The 20746-nt window shown below is 40.1% G+C and overlaps 1 protein-coding gene across 5 annotated transcripts in view; it reads left to right on the forward strand.

The window, feature by feature from the left end:
* The window catches only part of scn5lab (sodium channel, voltage gated, type V-like, alpha b), a 167175-nt gene that overhangs the window by 33228 nt on the left and 113201 nt on the right, over positions 1 to 20746 (forward strand). For 4 of the 5 annotated variants that reach the window (XM_017712309.2, XM_017712310.2, XM_017712312.2 and 1 more), the window contains exons 2-5: positions 4646 to 4953; positions 9652 to 9770; positions 14749 to 14838; positions 18170 to 18298. In XM_017712309.2, coding sequence (XP_017567798.1) covers positions 4687 to 4953; positions 9652 to 9770; positions 14749 to 14838; positions 18170 to 18298 — 605 coding nt within the window. In that variant the 5' untranslated portion in view covers positions 4646 to 4686. Of the gene's footprint in view, positions 1 to 4645; positions 4954 to 9651; positions 9771 to 14748; positions 14839 to 18169; positions 18299 to 18322; positions 20626 to 20746 lie in introns of those variants that run through there. The other variant, XM_037536432.1, reaches the window with a different exon arrangement.

The raw sequence follows: 20746 nt of genomic DNA on the forward strand, positions 1-20746 counted from the left end.
TCCATGCCGGGCATAACATGGCCTATATATTACACTTTTGCCTTCAGAGATGCTGGTGGCATTCAGTTATGTCACCCTGCTCCCCAACCCCACTGCCTGACCTCTGCCTCCTTCTTGCTCATCAGAGCTCATTTTATCCTGCCACATCGGCCGACTTGGCCGGAGACGTGTTTTTGTTTTGCTGTGTGGCGGCTCTGCGAGAAGCAAAAAAAAAAAAAAGAAAAAAGAAAAAGTGGAGAGAAAGGCCACACACGCGGCTCTCTGCCCTGAAACGGTCTGGCCGATTAGAACACGGAGCCGCGCTCTCAGTGACAAGCTGCTCCGCTTCATACACATCAGGAGCCACGCGCCCCACGAATAAGAGACGGAGTGAGAGAGAAAGGATAAGAGGGAGAGAGAGGACGAGAAGCAAGAGAGGGAGAATATGAGAGCAAGAGAGAGAAAATATGAGCACGAGAGAGAGACTGAGCAGCATAAGTCAAGCTGAGAGAAAGAGAGTAAAAGACTAAGCATCATGAGACAGAGCCAGAAAGAGAGTGAGAGACTGAGTTAGAGTGAGCGGGAGAGAGGGGGAGAGAGAATAAACCGACCCGAGGTAACCCTGCAGCCATCACCCAGACCAAACACTGCGCTCGTTCTTCCTTTCTTCTTTTTTCCTCTTCATGTTTTGTTCCCTCCATCTTCAATGCCTTTTCTCCAGCACTTGGGGAGCGAGACATTGCGGAGGCTTTTTCTTGATGTGCGCATTTAACATGTTCACTGCTCCTAGTGACCCATATGCTGGAGGCTCCTCAACACACAACACTATTTGTGGAGAGATACCATATGCGTAGACGTGCACCAAACAGTACAGGCTTATGCAACTGGAGAAGTAATGAGAAACGAAAGTTTATGTAGTACATATAACAAAAACATGAGTGATCATGTGTGTAGACCAAGCATGGCCGGAGTTCTGACATGGCATTGTAATTGATGTTGTTTATGCCCAGTGGTCACCAGTCCCGGTTCTGGAGATCTACTTTCCAGACTGGTTCAGCTTCTTCAGAAGTCAGTGATTGGCGGATCAGATGCATTATTGTTGGGTAAGGAGAGGGCAGCATGTAAGATTCAGATTGGACCTAAACTCTACAGGAAAGTAGATCTCCAGGAGGAGGGTTGGTGGCCACTGCTATAGCCTGCAATGAAGGCTGCATGATTTGCTACTCATTTTTAGAAAATGATAGTATTTGCAATGCTGATCGCAGAAGGTTGCAATATGCAAATGAGCCAATAACTAATCACATGATTAAACTGTGTGTTGTGAACAGCATAAACATCAATCCCAGATGGTCACGATGAGTTTTTATGGGTTTTTCGATGCATCAAGACATTCAGCTGATCCAGCAGACATCAGCCTAATTATTTTTGTGCAAAAATAGTGCAGGCCAGTCTAAGATCACATCTGGGATTCACTGAAATTGCAAGGCCTAGAATCACAGAATATAATGTAATGTAGCCCAGAATCTAAGAATATAATGTAATGTAATTACAAAATGGTATTTTGTCTTTATCGTGAAGCGATCTACTTAGAATGCAAGGTGCAGTAGTAGGAGTGAGCAGCTGTTTTCTGTGACATTAAGGCTGCTGTGGTATTTATCATTGAGGCTAAAGTGTAAGGGAAGAATTCAACACAAGCATTTCCACTGCATGTGGAAAATGCAAGGTGTTGGATTAACAGGCCAGTAAATTTGCCTATGAATTTGTCCTGAAGTGGGGCAGATTACACTAGCCATTCATCAGTGCTGTTGCCTGCAGGGTGAAAGGTGATGATGATTCTCGCCTGCATCTGTAGGGTGGCACAAAAATTCCATTAGGATGTATGAATGAATTTAATGTATACTACAGATCACGAGTGACCAAACATTTTGACTTGGGGAGCCAAAGTGATGAATTTGTGTTGGAACAAGGGCCAAAAATGAGTAAAAATACATGATGATCATAGTGTTCATAGTTAATATTCATGGAAGTAAGTTTCTAAACTATGATCTCCACTTCAAAAAATTTGGTTCAGTCCACTGATGCATCTATTTAATTAACATTTTTAACAGATCACAGAATGTGGGACCGAAAAAAAATGTCAATGAAAACACCACCAATTTCCAAATTTTCACTAAATGTTCTTAATATAACTTTAGAGGAAAGCTAGGAATGGTTCAGTCTGTAGGATGCAACTGCACTGTTTTTTAAGAAAAGTGAGTTTATCAAGCGGTTTTGTTATACAAGTTAAAGTTAATAAGCTAAAAACACCAGTGCTACTACCCATCTTACTAGCTAGCTATGCAGGTGATCAATGTAATCAATGTAATCAATGTTAGCTGGTTTTCTAAGGTGCTGTTCTGAGATCTGTTTTCTTATGCCATCATGGCAAAAAGTTTCTCATGCTCTGTTGCTAGTTTTAGTGCTTGACACAAACTTTTAATCTTACGAATGCCAAATGAAGGGATTTGTAGCTAGTTGGCAGCACAGGAGTGATTAACTCTACTAAAAAGTAGTGTAGTGTAAGTTAGCCTGTTGTTTAAATTCACAATATCAGACAACACGCAGGAATATAGCACAAGCTTTACATAATTAAGAGGAAACTTGCATCTCTTTTACCTGTTAGTGGAAAAAAATATCATTTATTCATGTGCTGTGCTACTACAAAACGCAGACACAGTAATTTAGGCCAAAGATGAAATTGAGGATGGTCATTTATTTGCTGTGAGTTTCTCATAGCATATACGCCTTTGCCTGGAAAAATACATCAAGGTAATTGGACAGAGATTTGACAACCCCACACAATGCGTGTGCTATGTTCTAAATAGTCTTGTCACCGTCCACAGTTTTGGTCTCCATGCTTTCATCTGTGCTTAGGCATTAACAAGCAGTTAGCTTCAGTACAGGAAGCGTCTGGAATATAGTCTCTTACTCAATGCAGTGACTTTCTACATAAAACTCGAAACTGTACTTTTCAACGCAAAGTATGTTTGTCCTTCGGGTTAATTGTAATCATATCAGTTAAACATGATTAATATAAATTTCAGGTTCATTAGCATGATAAATGTATTTGAGAGTAAATTTGAAAGTTCATATGTTGGTGACTGCTCTGACAAAATGTGAGGTATTTTGCATGATGTGGTCAGCCAGGCTTAAACGGATGGGGGAGTCTGAAAGCTGCAGTTTGTTTCCCCTCAGAGAAAATCCAGCAGTCAAAAATGCTGCTGCAAGACGAGCAAAACAATTCGACCATGTTTGGGTTTTTTTGTCCGGTCCAGCGGGGCTCTCAAGCTGTGAATGGCTGAAATGGTACGGAAATAAAGAGCAGGATTATGCTCCATGCTCAGGCCAAAGCAAGGTTCTGGCTTTAGTGTGGACTCATTTAACCCTGTATCTAAAATATGATGTAAAATATCATGTAATTTAATATGCTGTTACTGTCTTATCAATAAATAATAGTAACAGTTTTCACGCCTTTTAAAAACACCAGCAGCCCTTTATAACATGTAAACACTTCATAATGAAAATGATTAAAAGGGCCTGTACTGTCTCAAAATGACATTAGTGCACATTATAGTTATGAATGTTTTTAGTTTTTCATATAGCTACTGTACTTCAATGATTTAAAGATCTTACTTCAACAATTTAAATGTGGCTTGAGGTTACTGGAGCATTAAGATGGTGTTGTACTTTGTTGTAGGTGTCATTGGGTGTTGTAATGCTGTTGTAATCAGAGTGTCCCAAACATGAACACCTCACACTGCATGCAAGAACAGATGAAAAGTGATCACTTGTCCAATTATTCAGCTGAAAGATGTAACAGATGGCCTGGTCCGTATGAATTCACTCACAGACGTGGCTTTGTCCGGAAGAATACGACACAGTCAAGAAGCCCCGTTCACATTCACACTTTTTAAACGACGTAAGCAATCGTCACGTTATTGGAAATGAGGCTTCAGGTTATTTGCATACAGTGCAGGGAGGTGCAGATTTTTTTGTATATTAAAATCTTTAGTCTTCATGCCCTCAAAAGCAGGCCAGTGATCTAAATCTCTTTAGTCTAATGAACTCAAAAGGCTACACTTGATGCACTAGTAAGCTAGTCTGTAATTACTATCAGTTTCTAGTTTATGTTATAAATATTTCTAACTAACGCAATCGCTGCTTGTTATAACTGTTGGCCAATGTGTGAGCATAGTTTATTTACCCTGTAAGTCAATTTTCAAATACATAGAGGGTCGAAGAGAAGCATATTTTTGCTCTTACCAATAAAGGAGCTGTTGGTGCTTATGCTATTTTTCACATGTACTAACTTATTTTCACTTTTAAAACCAACAAAATATGCAATTTGACCTGGGCACCCAAACTTTTGCATATGACTGTATAGCACTTTACACAAAAAGATCAGTAAAACACTGAAGAGCTAAAATGTTACTTACTTAAATAACAGCACAGTTACTGATGATGGAATAAAAAGTAAAAGAACCAAAAACACTGGTCATGCGTGCATTCCTAACATTTACGGCTGCACTATTTAAGTGTGTAGGAGCCACATAAGAAAAAGATCTTCCACTGACTGAGATTGTGGTTCTTCTTGATCTTGATCTTGTTCCTCTTCTGTCCTCCTCAGCTGTGAAGTAAACATTAAGACAGGAGGCTCAGGATGAAAAGATGGCAGCCATGCTGTTTCCACCGGGTCCCGACAGCTTGCACCGGTTCACTCGTGAATCCCTGGCTGGCATCGAGCAGCGGATCACCGAAGAGCAGGCCCGGAATGCCAGGGCGTACCAGGAAGATCTGGGCGACGTGGAGATGCCCAAGCCTCGCGCTGACCTGGAGGCAGGCAAGCAGCTGCCCCGCATTTTCGGAGACATTCCATCAGGACTGGTGGGGGTGCCACTGGAGGATATCGACCCATTCTACTTCCAAAACCAGAGGGTGGGTGCTTCCATTCTACACATGCACACACAAAACTCCCACAGACACATACAGGCCAAAACTAGTGTTGGATCCTAAGAGCAGTTACATTTTGCATGTACAGTGCCTTATAAAAGCTTTGAACCCACTTCAAAATAAACAAACATTTTCTGAATTACTGAATTACTAATAATACAGTATTTGCAGACAGATTTCTGAAATTGTGTGAGCAGTAGAAAGTGAATAAAAGACTGATATTGTTTATTCAGTATCAGTTAAAGGGCCCATATCTTACAAATTTGTGGTATTTACATTTGCTAATAATATTTGTTTGGTTTCATGACACAATCAGTTCATTTTGACATAACCTCTCTTTACCCCTTAGAATACAGGTAGTTTTTATAGCTGTGCTGAAATATGCAAATGATCTGTGTTCTGATTTGCCCTATACTGCATCTTACTTAAAAAGCAATCCAGACTTTTAGATTTAAAGGGGAATTCCATCGATTTTTAAAAATTTCTATCTAATTTATGTAAACAAAGTTATTCACAGTGTTTTTTTGTGAAATGATTCATTGTAGAAAAACTTACAGGCTCCAGATTTTCTGTGGTGGTGATGAGAACCAGGGATCACAATCTTTACAACTTAAATATAATGATTTTATTTCCTGTCCAAAACAACCAGTAAACATACACCTGAGTTTTCAAATATAATGTTGTTAATGGTAAAATAGTGGTAAATCTGCTATTTTGCCTTCCAGCACCAACATGTGTCTCTCTGCCATAAATAGACGTTTTATAAAAATGTGTTTTATAAATCTTTTATTTTAAAGACATAGGGAAATCGTACTTTTCCATGATATGGGCCCTTTAGTAACTTCAGAGTATTTTTGCAAGGCACTGTATTTGCATACTGTTGGAGCAGTTTGTGGAAAGAGCATGCATGTCAAACTTATGTTTTTGTGTTTGTTTTCAGCCCTAATTAACTTTAATGAACTTCATTTGTGCCTTTAATGGAAACAATGGAAAAGTGTTTTCGACCAACTGACTCAACTATGTGTTCACTAGGAGCAATTACACAAACGTCCCACGACAAACACGAATATCATTTAATGTAAGGTAACTGTCAGCCCACACTTTGAAGTTGTTGAGCATTAGGGGTGTAGTTGATTTATTTGAGCTGATTCAGAGAAGGCTGGAAAATAGGAAATAACCGATGAAAAGGATGAGTCACTGAGCTGATGATGGGCACTAATGCTACCACTGCTGCGCTAGCGGGTGTCTCATACACACTTCCTCGTAGGCCGACCCTGCAAATCTCCATTTTCATGGATTTCAGCTATATTTTTTGCTATGAGGAGAACTTTTTTCAGTGCATTTTTTTGTGAGAAATTTTGAAGCATTTACAGTCATGCTGAGCTTCTGCAATGCCTAAAGCTAAAGGTGCAGACCACTGAATAGACACTGAGACAAAATCCTGTCCTCTGGAAATCCCCCCCCCGCGTTGCAATGTTTTTTTCTACCCTTTCCACCTGATTCACCTTGGGGGAATTTGTGAAGTATTAAGTGACTTTAATCAAGCTCAGCAATTACCTGCAAGAAGATGCAGTGCTGTTGTTTACTGTTGCGGTAGTTGTTGGAGGTGTCAGTGCCCATAATAGACCTCTTCACAGTGTTATCAACAGACTGTGTTTCCCCACGTGTCCCGCACGCGTGAAGTCCACGCTCCAGCACAAGTCACATTTGTCAGTTTAATAAGTGTTCTTGTTGACACTGACAAGGCCACTGTATGGAGGATTAAATCAGTTATCTGAGACTGAGCCCAGGAGAAACATTAGCTGTAGCAGATGAGAGGCAGCATGTTTTTTTATTCAGCCTAGAGTCTCACCTTTTATTCAGCCTAGAGTTTCCAAGACAAAAGGGTGGACAATATGACAGTTCATATATTACTATACTTGCACATAATTTGATGATGTGCAATATGAGTATAATATTCAATTTCTATATGCACCAGCAAAATAGTCATGTCACATAAAAAAGACTGCATGGGACTCCTAAGGAGATGTGAGTTTGTTCCCTGGTGATGCCATAGGTATTAGTGGCCAGGAGTCCAAGAGAGTATAACTAGCCATCACTCCCTCTGGGTGGGTACAAGGCTGGCCAGTGTGGGTGTCTGTTTGCCAATATAAGAGAATTGGCAGTTAGGTTTCTCCTCCAAGTGTGTTGAGCTGTCCAATGACAATGTGTTAGCAACAGTTTGAAAAAATGTGGTTCTGTTTTATGGCCCTTGGAAGCACATGCTAGCCTTCACCCTAACAATTTAGTTAATGGACATTGCCCATAACTAAATTAGTGGGAAAAAATTGAATGCATTGTTTTTTTTTATATTTGTCAAAATAAACATATTTAAGAAGGAACAAGAAGAAAAATCAAGAAAATAAATACATGGTATCCAGTCAGTCACTATGCAGTTTGTACATTTCCCATACAGTACTGTCTAAAAATGAGAGTACCACTTAATTTTCTGTCAAAATAGACATAATGTACAGCTTCTGGTCTTCAACAGGGATATTTTTCCATACTTCTGAAGTTTAGTCTTTGAAGTTGGTTGTACTTTCTGATTCTCACCATCTAAATAATCTCAAACACATTTAGTGATGTGGAGGTGTGGACCCCATAGTGTTGTCTTCTCAGTGGAAGGATGGACAGAAACACCTGTGGATTTTTTTCAGATCTGAAACAACAGTGGAGCTTTTTTATCTTAAAAGATGAAAACATGAAGTGCGGTTTATGTAACAGTGATAATTTGGGTGGTCTACCTTGCGTGGTTGCTGTGGGTGTCATTTTCTCTATAACTAATCACTTTTAGAACTATAGTTTAGGAAACTACAGGTTTTTTTGCTTATGCTCCATACAAGTGGATTATCTCCCATCTAATGTCCTCAGAAATGTTTCCAGATGAATGAATAACCCAAAGAGTAACTGAATTATGAAATCTCTAATTGCCATTTTGACTGGAAACAAAATAAATGAAAGGTGGTCTCTGACATTAGCATAGTACTGTACACTGGCTGTTGTTGTTTACAGTCTCTGTGTAATTGGTCTAAATGTGCTTTATGATACATGCAGTTCAGTGTTCTAGAAGTGCTGACGATACCCATAGTGTAAGCATAAAAGGGTAATTTATCACAATAATGATAACATAGCAACATATTGCCCACCCCTACAGGACTGATGAGCAAGTGATGCTGTTCTTAGAAGCTGTCCAGTTACATTAATGTGAGATCAGCTTTGTGGTTGCTTTTGAAGAAGTTGAAGAAGGTGGAGTTAGATTAATTTCAAAGGGAAAGCCAAATGGCCTAACTGAACCCAGCGAGGGCCTACTTTATCTTTTTGCCTTCTTCTCTTTTGTTATTCCCCAAATCTGCTCGTATGCACACACTATGCTTGAGTTGCAGATGATCTCCCACAGGATATCTGAGGGAGGTAGAAAATAAACAGAAGCAAGCGTGACCCAAATGTTACATAAAGATATGCAGCGTGAGCCACAAATCACTGTGTTTACAAAGGTTACAAAGGGCATGAGGCCAGAATGCTGAGAAAGGCAGCGAACATGCTGCTAACAAAGACATTGCTTTGGACAAACAGAAAAAAGGAGAGAGAGGGAGAGAGAAAGAGAGAAAGAGAGATCTGTCGCCACATCTTGCCACCGTTGCAGTGGGAAAATTCGCTGACCCTGATGTTGCCTGGTCGCAATTATTCTTCATGCGTTGACTACTCGCATTATTTATGCGATGGTGAGATGGTATAAATCCAGCCTGGTAAGGAAGCCATGAATCCTCAGCAACCGAGCAGGGCTGTTTGTGCAGCGTGAGGATACAGAGCCTCCCTGCTCCTGTCACCCATAGTGACAAACAGCGTCCCCTGATAGCACATATCCTCCCATTGAGTCCTGCAGTAATTCATTTGTGAGCTGCTTTTTTACCTCTATTGTTTTGCTCTTTGTCATCTTTGGAACTGCACAGGTTTCTGGAGGAAAGCTTCTTCTGAGAGAACGATTTGACTTTGCTCTGTGAGGGAGTCCTTGACCTCTAGTCTTAATATTTAGTAATTAATTTATTAGTAAGTAATTTAACTACAAAATGTATATTTTGACAAGTGGAACCATCTGAAATCCAGTTGATACATAAAAGATTTTTCATTTTGGGATATAAGAATATTATAACATGATGTAACTTATTTCTATTTTTTACTTGTTTTTATCTATATATTTTTTGTAATTTTAATGAATTACACTTGATAAAATTGCTTAAAACAAGTAACTAAGAAAAGAAAAGAAGACCATTTGCAAATCAAACAGAGAAGCTGTCTCGGAACAATGAACCGTCCACCCTCGAGCCCAGACCTCAACATCACTGAGTTTGCTTGAAGCAGAAAATGCAACCAACTTCTAAGACTGAACTTTGAAAGTGTGGAAAAATATCCCCGGAAATTTATTTGAAAAACTTTTAAAGAAGTATCACAAAAAGAATAGAAGCTGCAGTGAAGGCAAAAAACCTCTAACACTTAGACTTTTATTATTACATGTAGTTACTGAGGCTTCTGCGTATTTTTCTGTTCAGTGTCAGTCTTTCAAATGTTATCTGTTGGATGTCATGTGTGATGTTACTTTTGTTCTAACCTGTTGCCTGTTTTCCTTCTCTCCTTTCTTTCCAACAGACTTTTATAGTACTAAACAAAGGGAAGGCCATCTTCCGATTTAGTGCCACATCTGCACTCTATATTTTTAGCCCTTTTCATCCTATTAGAAGAGCATCGATAAAGATTTTAGTACACTCATATCCTTTCTGCTGTCCCACCATAGGGCTAAATTGTGTTGGAAAGAGTTTTAAAACTGTATTGATTGCTCTCGACACTTGTGGTGCCATCTACAGAATCCATACTGTGTAAGCGTAACCTAAAGATAAGCCTCTAAAGTCTCTCTGGCTGGCTGAATAGGTCGATCTTGTAATACTGCACCTGATAATGTTTTGTTCTGTACACTATTTGAATAATGTTTTGTCTCTGTGAATCACACATTTAAAATCAACCTCTGACTTCAAAACTGTTTACAGTGTAGGTGAATGAACAAATGGGGGTTTAACTTGATCTATAGATATTTCAATTCTTGATATACCCTGGGCGGATTCAAAAGACATAGAAATGATTCCAAATATGATTTCAAAATGAACACAACAACAAGAGCATGGCAACATTCACCCATCAACCACTCCTTTCTGGAAGTCAGGAAGTTTAGGGGTGAGTGAGCTCATCTTGCATTCTCACCAAACGGCTCAGACTCTGATATTCAAGGGCTTCTGCTATGTATGGGTGCTCCTTTGTGTGAACAACGCCAAATTTGGATGGCTTGATTCCCAGCTATGGAGCGATCAAACCTCCCAAGGCCTCAATGCCATCCCCACACCCTTCCTTTGCCAGCAGCTGCTAAAAATATCGACAAGCACAGTTAGCCATGGTTCAGGGTGTTGAGAAATATTAGGCTCATGGACGCTTTGCTCTTGTCAGGCCGATAAGCAGGTGAAAACAGTTCCTCTGGAGGCGTCACGTCCATACACCCACCCTGCCCTTCCCTCAAATTCCCTTTTAGGGTGAACAGGGCGAGCTGGATAACCCATACCCACCACAGAACGCCCACCATTACGCAAACCCCATGTTTCAGCAATATCTCAGATTTCAGAGGTACAACACAAAAGAGAAGGGCAAGACTATATGTGTGTATGTGTGAGCGTGGTAGCTAAGTGGTGAAAAGCACTCACTTCCAGGCGACGGCACAGACGCCACACGCCTGCGCTAATAGCAGATTACCCGGGGGAGTGGGCGCCAGGAAACATGTTTGATTAGCCAGTACCACAAGAGCACATTCATAACACGCAGCCTTGTGGAGAAGGCAGAACGCAGCCCCGTCGCTCTGCACTGAAGTGATTGCACTCATTAGAAAAATGCGAGAAATGCGATTCGCAAATCAGCGTGTCTGCGCCAGGCAACATAAGCAGCCTATCAGAGGGGAGAAATAACCTTAAGACAAGCTGCTGACAACACATGCTCTCCAGCATGTCTGAGATTTGACAGGCCATTCTGGAGAATTCAAAGGGCTTGGGCCGTTAGCGTACAGTGCACTGGAAGCACGGTACGTTTTGCCCTGAAGCAGATTTAGGGGTAATTGACTAATCTGACTCTTCAAAATGGAGCCTTAACAGCATTTTGGCAGCTTTTATTTGGCTACGAGGCTGAAATGGACTTTTCCCATTACGAATTTAAGCAGATGCTTAGGGTGCCTTTGTCTAGCCGCTCTGCTGTTCTCGTGCTTGTGATTCACGGTGAAGAGAGCAGGCCGGAGGCTGGCGTAACACGAGAGCCTCCACAGGCCTTTGAGAATGCAGGGTGAGGGTACTGACACCACAACCTTCAGAATCACTAATCTTTCTACGTCACAGAGAAGTTAGCATGGAATGTAGAGCTGGTACGATACCGCTTTTTCTTTTCAGGCAAAAAAAAAAAGTATCGACTGATCCAGTATTTTTTTTTAACTTACTGTGCTTTAAAATGAACTATTTTTAATAGAAGCACTTTGCTTAAGATGAGCATCTAAAAGTAGGCCTTCGTGCTCAACTATCTCACAGGAAGTAAAAATAATTATTCCCAGTGCATCCATCCTTGTTTTCGACCAAAACCACTTGTACAGATGTCACACTGTACTTACGACCTCCCAAGTCATGCTTCTTAGGAGGACTTGAAAGCAGCGTATGCTACAATACGATGTGTTGTATTGTTACAGCTCTACTGCTGTAGAGCTATCTCTAATAGAAAGTTTGCCTGTACTGATAGCTTTAGAGTAATTTTTTTTGTGAACAACGCAAAACTGAAATTCAGTCAGGAATATTTCATAAAAGAAAATATTTGTTTCCATTTGTAGTAAGTTATATTTGGCAGTACGACTCTGTTCTGGGAACTATCTGCCCTTCCATGTGCATACGTGGAAAGCCTATGGCAGGAAGAGCAGCAGAAAAACCACCTGTAGGGTACAGAAAAGAGCAGGCATCAGTGACAACAACAGGACACTGAGTAAGTCAGACACCTGAAGGAGGAGTTGGGGTGGAGGTGGGTTGCAAAGTGGCTTGCAGAGGAAGCACAAGAACAGGCAGCGTAAATAAACACCCTGATGAATCATATGTCTAGCAGGTGATCAGCTGTGCCGTCAGCTAGCAGCTGATGATTTCAGATTGGCCTGCCTGAACAAACGCTATACTCAATTAATATTAATAATGATTAATGTGAATTAATAATGGGGGGTGGCACAGTGGAGTGGTGGGTAGCGCTGTCGCCTCACAGCGAGGAGGGCCTGGGTTTGATTCCTCGGCCGGGCGGCCAGGGTCCTCTCTGTGTGGAGTTTGCATGTTCTCCCCGTGTCTGCGTGGGTTTCCTCCGGGTTCTCCGGTTTCCTCCCACAGTCCAAAGACATGCAGTCAGGCCGATTGGACGTGCTAAATTGCCCCTAGGTGTGAGTGTGTGAGTGACTGTCTGTCTCTGTCTGTCTGCCCTGCGATGGACTGGCGACCTGTCCAGGGTGTATCCTGCCTTCCGCCCGAAGACTGCTGGGATAGGCTCCAGCATCCCCCCGCGACCCTGACGGAGAAGCGGCTTTGAAAATGGATGGATGAATGGGTGGATGAATTAATAATGACTTTTCTATGTAGCTAAATAAGTTAAATTCTGATTACTAAAGTAAAGACTATGAGGGCTGTATTTTACTCCAGTTCAGTAGAGTACAGTAGAGATATGGTGTGAAAGAGAGATTTAATATTTTCATAATGAATTCATATTTAAAATAACAGATTAATTATTTATTAATAAATGATTTCTTTCAGCATGCTGGTGAGGGGTTGGAAGAAGATGTCTTGAATATTCCTTGTTGTCACAGATTGCGCAGACATATAATAAGGCCTAGATTACACTCATATGCAGAGGTTTCAAATTGCCCCTTCCAGAAGAAAATGATGAAAATAAAACAATGTAGGAGGGCCACATGCTAAGACTGTATTTACAGAAGCAGGATAGGCCCACGCCTCAATGACTGAATTATAATTTTCAGCATCATTTGGCAGAATGAGCAGATGCCAATTACTGTCAACTGGTTGCTGTGAACAATTTGATTTTAAACACCTACATTCAAACCATGCAATGGAATATCTACTACAATTAGTCTCATATACAACCTAAAAAAACATATAGAAGTTTGTTATTACTTTGTATTTACTGAGGCGAACAAGTGTTTTTGGTATTTGGTGAAATGGAATGTTATGAGATGTGCAGTAATGACAGTGGACAGTGACCCTGAATTTGTTGTTATGTCCCCCAGCAAATTGAATTTGAAATGAAACAATGAGCTTGAGCTTAATGTGTTGAATGTCATCTGTAATTTGAGGGCATTTACACTGATACTGGATGAACCACATAGGAGTCACATCCCCTCTATTCAAAGAATGCCCATTTCAGGGAAACATGAGTAATTGAAAAAATTAACATAATCTTGAAAAATAATGCCATGCTTACTGGCTAGTTTCATTTGCCATTGATGGCTGTCTAAAATCTAAAATTTGTGACCCATAGATAGCAGCAAATGTTTTTTTATTCCCTGTTGGTACTTGGCCAGAACTGTAATGCAGTAATTTGTAGTTTCTGCTTTTTTCAGGGGCTTTTTTTAAACATCATTCTTGTTTTCACTAACTGAATTGCCTGTTCAATTACATGTTGCCCCCTTTTTATTGGCCCTATATAACATAATTGTTTTAGTAGTAAAGGTTTAACAATTTCAATTTCGGGACAGTGTTTTAAAATTTAAGACTGTATTGCCGATATGGCCCTCTGTCTCTTCTGGAGGTCTCTCGTCTTTCATGGAAATCACTGGAAATGACCAAAACTAGGCCTCTGGGTACATCTAATCAGAGTAAATTTGGGGGGGGGGGGGTTAATGCTGTGAGGGGGCTTATAACAAACCCATGCTCACTGGTTGCTTGAAAATTCTAGCTAAATTGCTAAGGCTCTGAAGAATTAAGACATTTTTAACACATAAAAAACAGAAAATCTTTGCATCTTTGCAATCTTTTGCAAAGTTGCACTCTGCATGACTTTCCTTAATCCAAAAGTGTGTTAATTTTACAGGTTAAAGTTTGTCTTATCTGCTCATAAGATCTCATCCCAGAAATGTAGATGATATATATATATATATATATATATATATATATATATATATATAGTTCAGCAATTTGTAAAGCACTAGGTTTAAAGGTGAACTCCATCTATTTTTTATATAAATGTCTGCATAATTTAATTGTTAGGATGTAAAAAAAAGTTATTCAGTGTGGTTTGATGTGAGATGATTCATTGTAGAGAAATTTACTAACTCAGATTTCTTTACAGTGGTAATAGGAATCAGTGGTCATAATGTCGACAACAAAAATATAGCCATTTTATTTATTATCCAAAACAACCAGTGAACCCACACGTGTCTTCTGAGTTTTATATGTAATGGTGAAAATGGTAAAATAGTAGAGAATAGTTCTCCACCTGGGTGCTATTTTGCCTTATGACATGCCAAGCAGTTGATTTTGAATACATTTTCCTCAAGTTACACCTTATGATCACTGTTTGATTTCAAATCCAAAGTTCTGGGGTACAGAGCCAGAAAAACAAAAATACTTACAAGTTGTCCTGCATGTATGATGTTTTGAATGTGAACATTTTCCTTAACTTGTATACATTGTTCAGTCTGTTCATTATGTGCACTATTTTGACCAACTGTTGCTTCATGGCCATGTCTGAACCAGCACAGTGGGCCAAGTATGTCGAGTAAGTACCCACTCTTTCTCTGTTTATGCATTCAAGCCTCTCTGGACGTAACGGGACTCTGTCAATTCCTCTGTACCTCTTTCTTTTCTATCTCATAACCCTCTTTGACTGTATTGACCTCTGAACTGTGCCCTGTTTGTCCTAATGTAAAGCTTTGCCAGGTGTTTGTTGCCTTGCCAACCTCAATTAGCAAGTAAGTTAACAATATGACTGTGTCAAGCCCATGACTTTGCTAATTGCACCTCTGCTATGCTACATCGGAATGAAATCATGGTATGGTTGTCATATACTGTTCTGCCTACTAAATTTTCATTAAAGGGATTGATTCTTGGAAGAAACAAAAAGGAAACCCGAATGGAATATCAGGAATGGCATAGAAAATTATAGTTGAATTTGGCCAGTACAGCTGTTTCAGAAGAACATGGGTTAAATCCTGTCTATCTATCTATCTATCTATCTATCTATCTATCTATCTATCTATCTATCTATCTATCTATCTATCTATCTATCTATCTATCTATCTATCTATCTATCTATCTATCTATCTAGTTTTATTGTTGATTCTATCTTCTTGTGGTTCTCTGTCATTCTACCTACCTGTCTCTCTCCCTGCCTATGTATCAGTCAGATTGCCTGTCCATCCGTCTCCTTGTCTGTTTAATTGTCGCTGCCACAGTCCGTCCTTACAGACCATCGCTCTGTCAGCCTGTCTGTGGCTCTGCCTGTCTGTCTCTCAGTGTGTCTGTCCATCAATTCCAGCATCAGTAAGGCCCGAGCTTGCCAGCAGCAGTCAACACATGCCGTACGTGCATCAGTGTGGATAGAATGGATTTATCCCATGTTTGCGACCATGTAGCCGATGTAGTTTGCCGTATTCTGAGACCTGCCCTGCAGTGTAAGTTACTGAGGGAAGCGAGGCTTGTGCCACACTGTTCACCTTTAATGAAGACCACTGCACTTGCCTCTTTTAGTCTTTGTGCACCGTCACCCAGCATTTCCAGATTGGGCTTTAGGTCTTTCTCTATGAATAGGTGTTCATTGGCATGTAGCATGCAATGAAACCGGGACAATAACTACACTTGTTTTACCCAAGTTAAAAGTTGTACCTCTCAGCACCTTAGAACCCTACAAAGAAGTACCTAGCTCTGTACATGTGCATTCGCAGCAAATCAAATGTAAAAGGAGCAGTGGTCTTGGATCTTTCTCAGGCCAAGTAAACATGAATAATTCTAGGTGTTGATAAATGGAATTATTTGCTGCTTTTGTTTTGATGACATAAGAATATCATACCGATGAACTTTAGTTAAGTTTCAGACTTTCAGATTTTAACTTTACCTTTATGCTGTGAGCCTAAGCTTTCATGTGTTGAGAGGTATGATATTAACAGAGCAGATTTCACCAAAAAAAGAGCACTGAATCTAATTAAATGAGAGAGAGAGAGAGAGAGAGAGAGAGAGAGAGAGGGCCTGAATTATGACCGCTACTCTTCAGAATGCTGCATCCTTCATCTCAGTCACCATCCACTCTGTTATATTGTCTCTTTCTTTGACGGTCAAAGTGATGTGCTGGATTTTAATGCCCATTCTTGTCTTGATGATTGCCAACTCATCAAGCAGCAACTGTCAAAAGAGCTTGCCATTCATGCCTCAGGGGCTGCCACTGCACTGTACATGTGCTTCTCATGTCTGAGCAGATCACGCACACATTTGTTTTTTATTTAACCTCAGGATGTGGAATCATCCATGTCCCCTGTGTATTTTATATACATAACTACTTATATATGCTTCATTTTCTTAGCCTAACCTTTAAAATAAACTCAATCTTAATGTCAGTAACCAAAAGACATTTTGTAGTATTTTGGAGAATGTTCTCTTTTACAGTCTCTGAAGTTGAAGTTCTAGGTATTACCCAGGTTCCAGGTTCCCAAAGGAAGGATAGTTCTTCAAGGGTTCTTTAGGAAAGACAGTGGTTCTATAGAGCACCATGAACACTCAAAGAACCATTTGCATGCTTAAATGGTTCTTTGCATGGTGAAATGGTTCTTCAGATTGATGGAGAATGTGTTGTAGATGGTTCTACATAGAAGCTTTTTGAAAAGGGTTCTACACAGCACCAAAACAAGTTCTTCTATTGTTACAAGCTTGACTTTGTAACAACAGCAGAACCCTTTTTGGTGCCATACATGACACATTCTTCATCACTCTGAAGGACAAAGTATGCAAAAGGAGTGTTCATGATTCTATATAGAACCACTGTCTTCATGAAAAAAAAACCCTCAAAGAAGCATTTTTATAAAGAGTGTACCATTTGAGAATCATTTCTGTGCTAAGACGCTTTTGGAAAACCCAGGACAGGTAAGTCTGAGGTACAAACTTCAAAGTACTAGGCACTTACTTTGAGTAACATGATGATAGGCTCCAAAACAGCTTAACTAAATTATACTAAAACCCAGCAGATTCTAGCTAACTGTGCCAGGTGCAGTCTCTAAAGTGATGTACAAGTCTGTTCAGACAGTCTAACTAAAATTCACTATAATCTCACATAATTAAGCAGGAAAGTAAACCAAACAGTCATTTAAGTAGCAGTAATTGTATGGGTTAAAAACACATACATACAAAGACATGAGAGTCTTACATCTATAATATCTGTCTATTACCTAGAAACAAAGTGAATCTAGGCTATAAAGAAGCAAAGATTCTTTTTACAGTAAAATTAAACGTGATATCCTGATTAAACGTGATATCAGGGTGGAATTTAGCGTATTTTTGTTGTACTAATTATCATTTTAATTTTATCTTAATAGCTAGAACCTGTTAGTTACTTCCATGTAATTCAGTTAAACACTGTCTTGGTACTTACCATCACTTTAGAGTTACCACCATGCACTTATTCAGTTAATAGCTAAAAACTTTAAAGCATTTCAGTGTAATTTAGTTACGATGTTTTGGAATTTAAAATAATAGCTAGAACTTTAGAGTTTGCACCTCACACTTACCTGGTTAGTACATAGAAAGTTAGAGATGGTAAAGGAAAACGTTACCACGTTTGGTTGGCCCTGACTTGTTTTTCTCTGGCTTTCATACAAAGTATGAAATGTATGACCACACACACACACACACACACACACACAGCCCATCAGCCCACCAGCACCATGTCTGTCTTGTGTCTGTTCCCTCCCCCTTTTTAACTCCCCCTTTGTTCTTGAACTGTGTGAATTAGTCCATGCACAGGGGAGCTTTGACCCCTGTGACATTTCCTTGCTACTTATTCTTAATTGTCTGGGTTTATCTGTCCACCCCTTTTTCTGCCCCACCCCTTGCGTTCTTCACAGGTATACCTTCACGGGGATTTACACGTTTGAGTCATTAATAAAAATTCTGGCGAGGGGATTCTGCATCGGACCATTCACCTTCCTAAGGGATCCATGGAACTGGCTGGATTTCAGTGTGATTGTAATGGCGTAAGTATATCTTCCCCTGGCCTTCAGTTATCCCCAGTGACCTCTCTGACCCCTTTTATCCACCCAAGACCCCTTCCCTCTGGATTAATCGCTAAAACTAGACCCACTCATAGCATTACTTCAAGTGAGTGTAATCAGTTGCTTTCTATAGGATAAGATTAGCCTAACTCCGTCATGCAGTCAGGACACCAGAGGATTTCTAGAATATATTCACGTGTAATGTGTCATGAAGAGAAATCTTCCAGGTTGGAATGATAACCATTCACTCTGTCCATGATTCTAACCCCCCCCCAACACATGTTGCCATAGCAGCCATGATAAGAGTAGATTTCTCTGAATCATCCCAAGTGTTTGTGCGATTCAGTACTGTTTTGTTGACAAGCTTGTTGAAATCCATTTTCACCTCATGTTTTTGAGTGCTGTCTTCATTTCAGGATCACATTCTGTTGTATTTTGTCTGTATTTCTGTTGTATGTTTATTCCATTTTGAATGTGTGTATAGAGTATTGCTGAAAGACAAAACTAGTGTACTGGCGTTATCGGTGGCAAAAAATGTTCATTTACAGTAAGCTGGAGGGAAACGTACAAGAGGCACTTTCATTTTGAATCCAATTAAATTAAGTATTCAACTGAACCAAAACAGAAACATGACAAGGACATTTCAAAGTTGCAGTTTCCCAGAAATATACTCTGTTTAAGAAGTGTTGCTTTTGTACTCCAAAAATGATGCACGAATCCTCAAAACATCTATTTGGCGCGGAAAATTTAGTCTGACATGCATGAAAATGATTTGTTTAGTTTGATTGTTTTTATTCTTTTTAATGCTTTCATCACGGATTGAATCATTTTCATTTAATTAATCAACAGCCATGTGATTCAGTGTATGTGTTTCTATAAGTTTAACTTACAAACGAGAACCACTGTGGCTCATAGAAAGAGAAGCATGTGATAAGATATTTTGTTGCTTACTGAAGAAAAAAAATCTAGAGGGCAAATTCCAAGCAGCTTTGAAGCATTTTTGCTGGCCTGTTTGTCCTGAAATTGTGAATAGCAATGTAGAGGGCTGCTATGAACAAATGATGTAGAAAAATTAAATCGCAAAAATAGAAGTACATTTTTTGGACAGCAGCAATTTATACATTCAGTTCATTTTTTTTTTTAATTCTGTACAATGAAGCAGGGCCACCATTTCCTCGCCGACAATACACTGAAATAGAAGTTATAATGGAAAACAGAACCCCAAATCAAGGAATTTCTGCACCGCTATATTCCAAAAGGGGGTTGGAAGATGCCATAAAACAACCACATTTGGTTCCCTAAACAAAAATTCAGTGGATGAATGTTTAATAATAAATGAGATGTGCCAATGTGAAGAACCTTTTTAAAGTTTATAGAACCTCCACGTAAACAGCCAAGCAGCACTTTTACATCTGTATTACATGATCGTCAACCCATCCAGGCATTAAGACTGGCCGACTGTGGCCTGCTTGTGGCCTGGGTGTGGCCAGTGATGAAGTGCTTATTTCTCGTTGGCCTTTACTGCTTTATTTCTCTTCCCTGAACGGGGCAGTTGTCCTTGAACTGCATGCCTCTGCTGCTCCAGATAGATTCTTAGGCCCTACTGTAGTCAATAAGTCACTGGAGTGTCGGGACGTTGACAGGGCCGCTGGCCGCCATTCCTGGCTTTATTAAATCCAGACTGATGACTGCGAAACAGATACGAGCAGTGATAAACGATAGATACTTCCCCCCCTTTCAATCCGGGTTCCTATGGAAACAGAATAGCCGCCCTCGCGCGCTCGACTTCTGCACGTCTGAGCGATACGTCCAAACATAATCATATTCTAACACCGCCCAGGCCTTGTCACTGTCTCATCTACTGGCTCCACATGTGAGATTACCAGCGGCTCCATTATGGCCCCCCTCGCCACCACCACCCCCTCCACCCCCGGGTGACCCCCCTCTTACAGTAATTCAATCAGTGTAATGGTTAGAAGAGATGCAACTCGATACGGGACTAAAGTAAGCAGGTCCAGATGACTTGATCCTGTCTCTGAAATCAAAGCAGCCTGGTTGCACTGTGAGCATTTACAGCCATAGGAGCTTAAGTGAAATACATAAAATTACACTGTTATATTTTCCTTATTTTTCCTTACCATCTTCTTTCACTCTTGTTTCTTTCTTAGGTGGTTGTGGACTTTTTTTTCTTCAAATAATTGTAATTTGATCCTACAGGTTTCTAACCGAATTTATTAAAGTAGGCAATCTGCAAGCACTTCGAACGTTCAGAGTCCTCCGAGCTTTGAAAACTATTTCCGTAATTCCAGGTAAGAGGAAAAAAGTTATTAAAAAAATAGGCTGCAGTGTCGCTCCTTGTCCAGTCCAGCGCAAAACTCCTTCAGAGTCGAGCTGCCTCCAGCCCACTTACCCTCACCATTGTCTTCTCCA

This window comes from Pygocentrus nattereri, chromosome 3, assembly GCF_015220715.1.
Source record: "Pygocentrus nattereri isolate fPygNat1 chromosome 3, fPygNat1.pri, whole genome shotgun sequence".
NCBI lineage: Eukaryota > Metazoa > Chordata > Actinopteri > Characiformes > Serrasalmidae > Pygocentrus > Pygocentrus nattereri.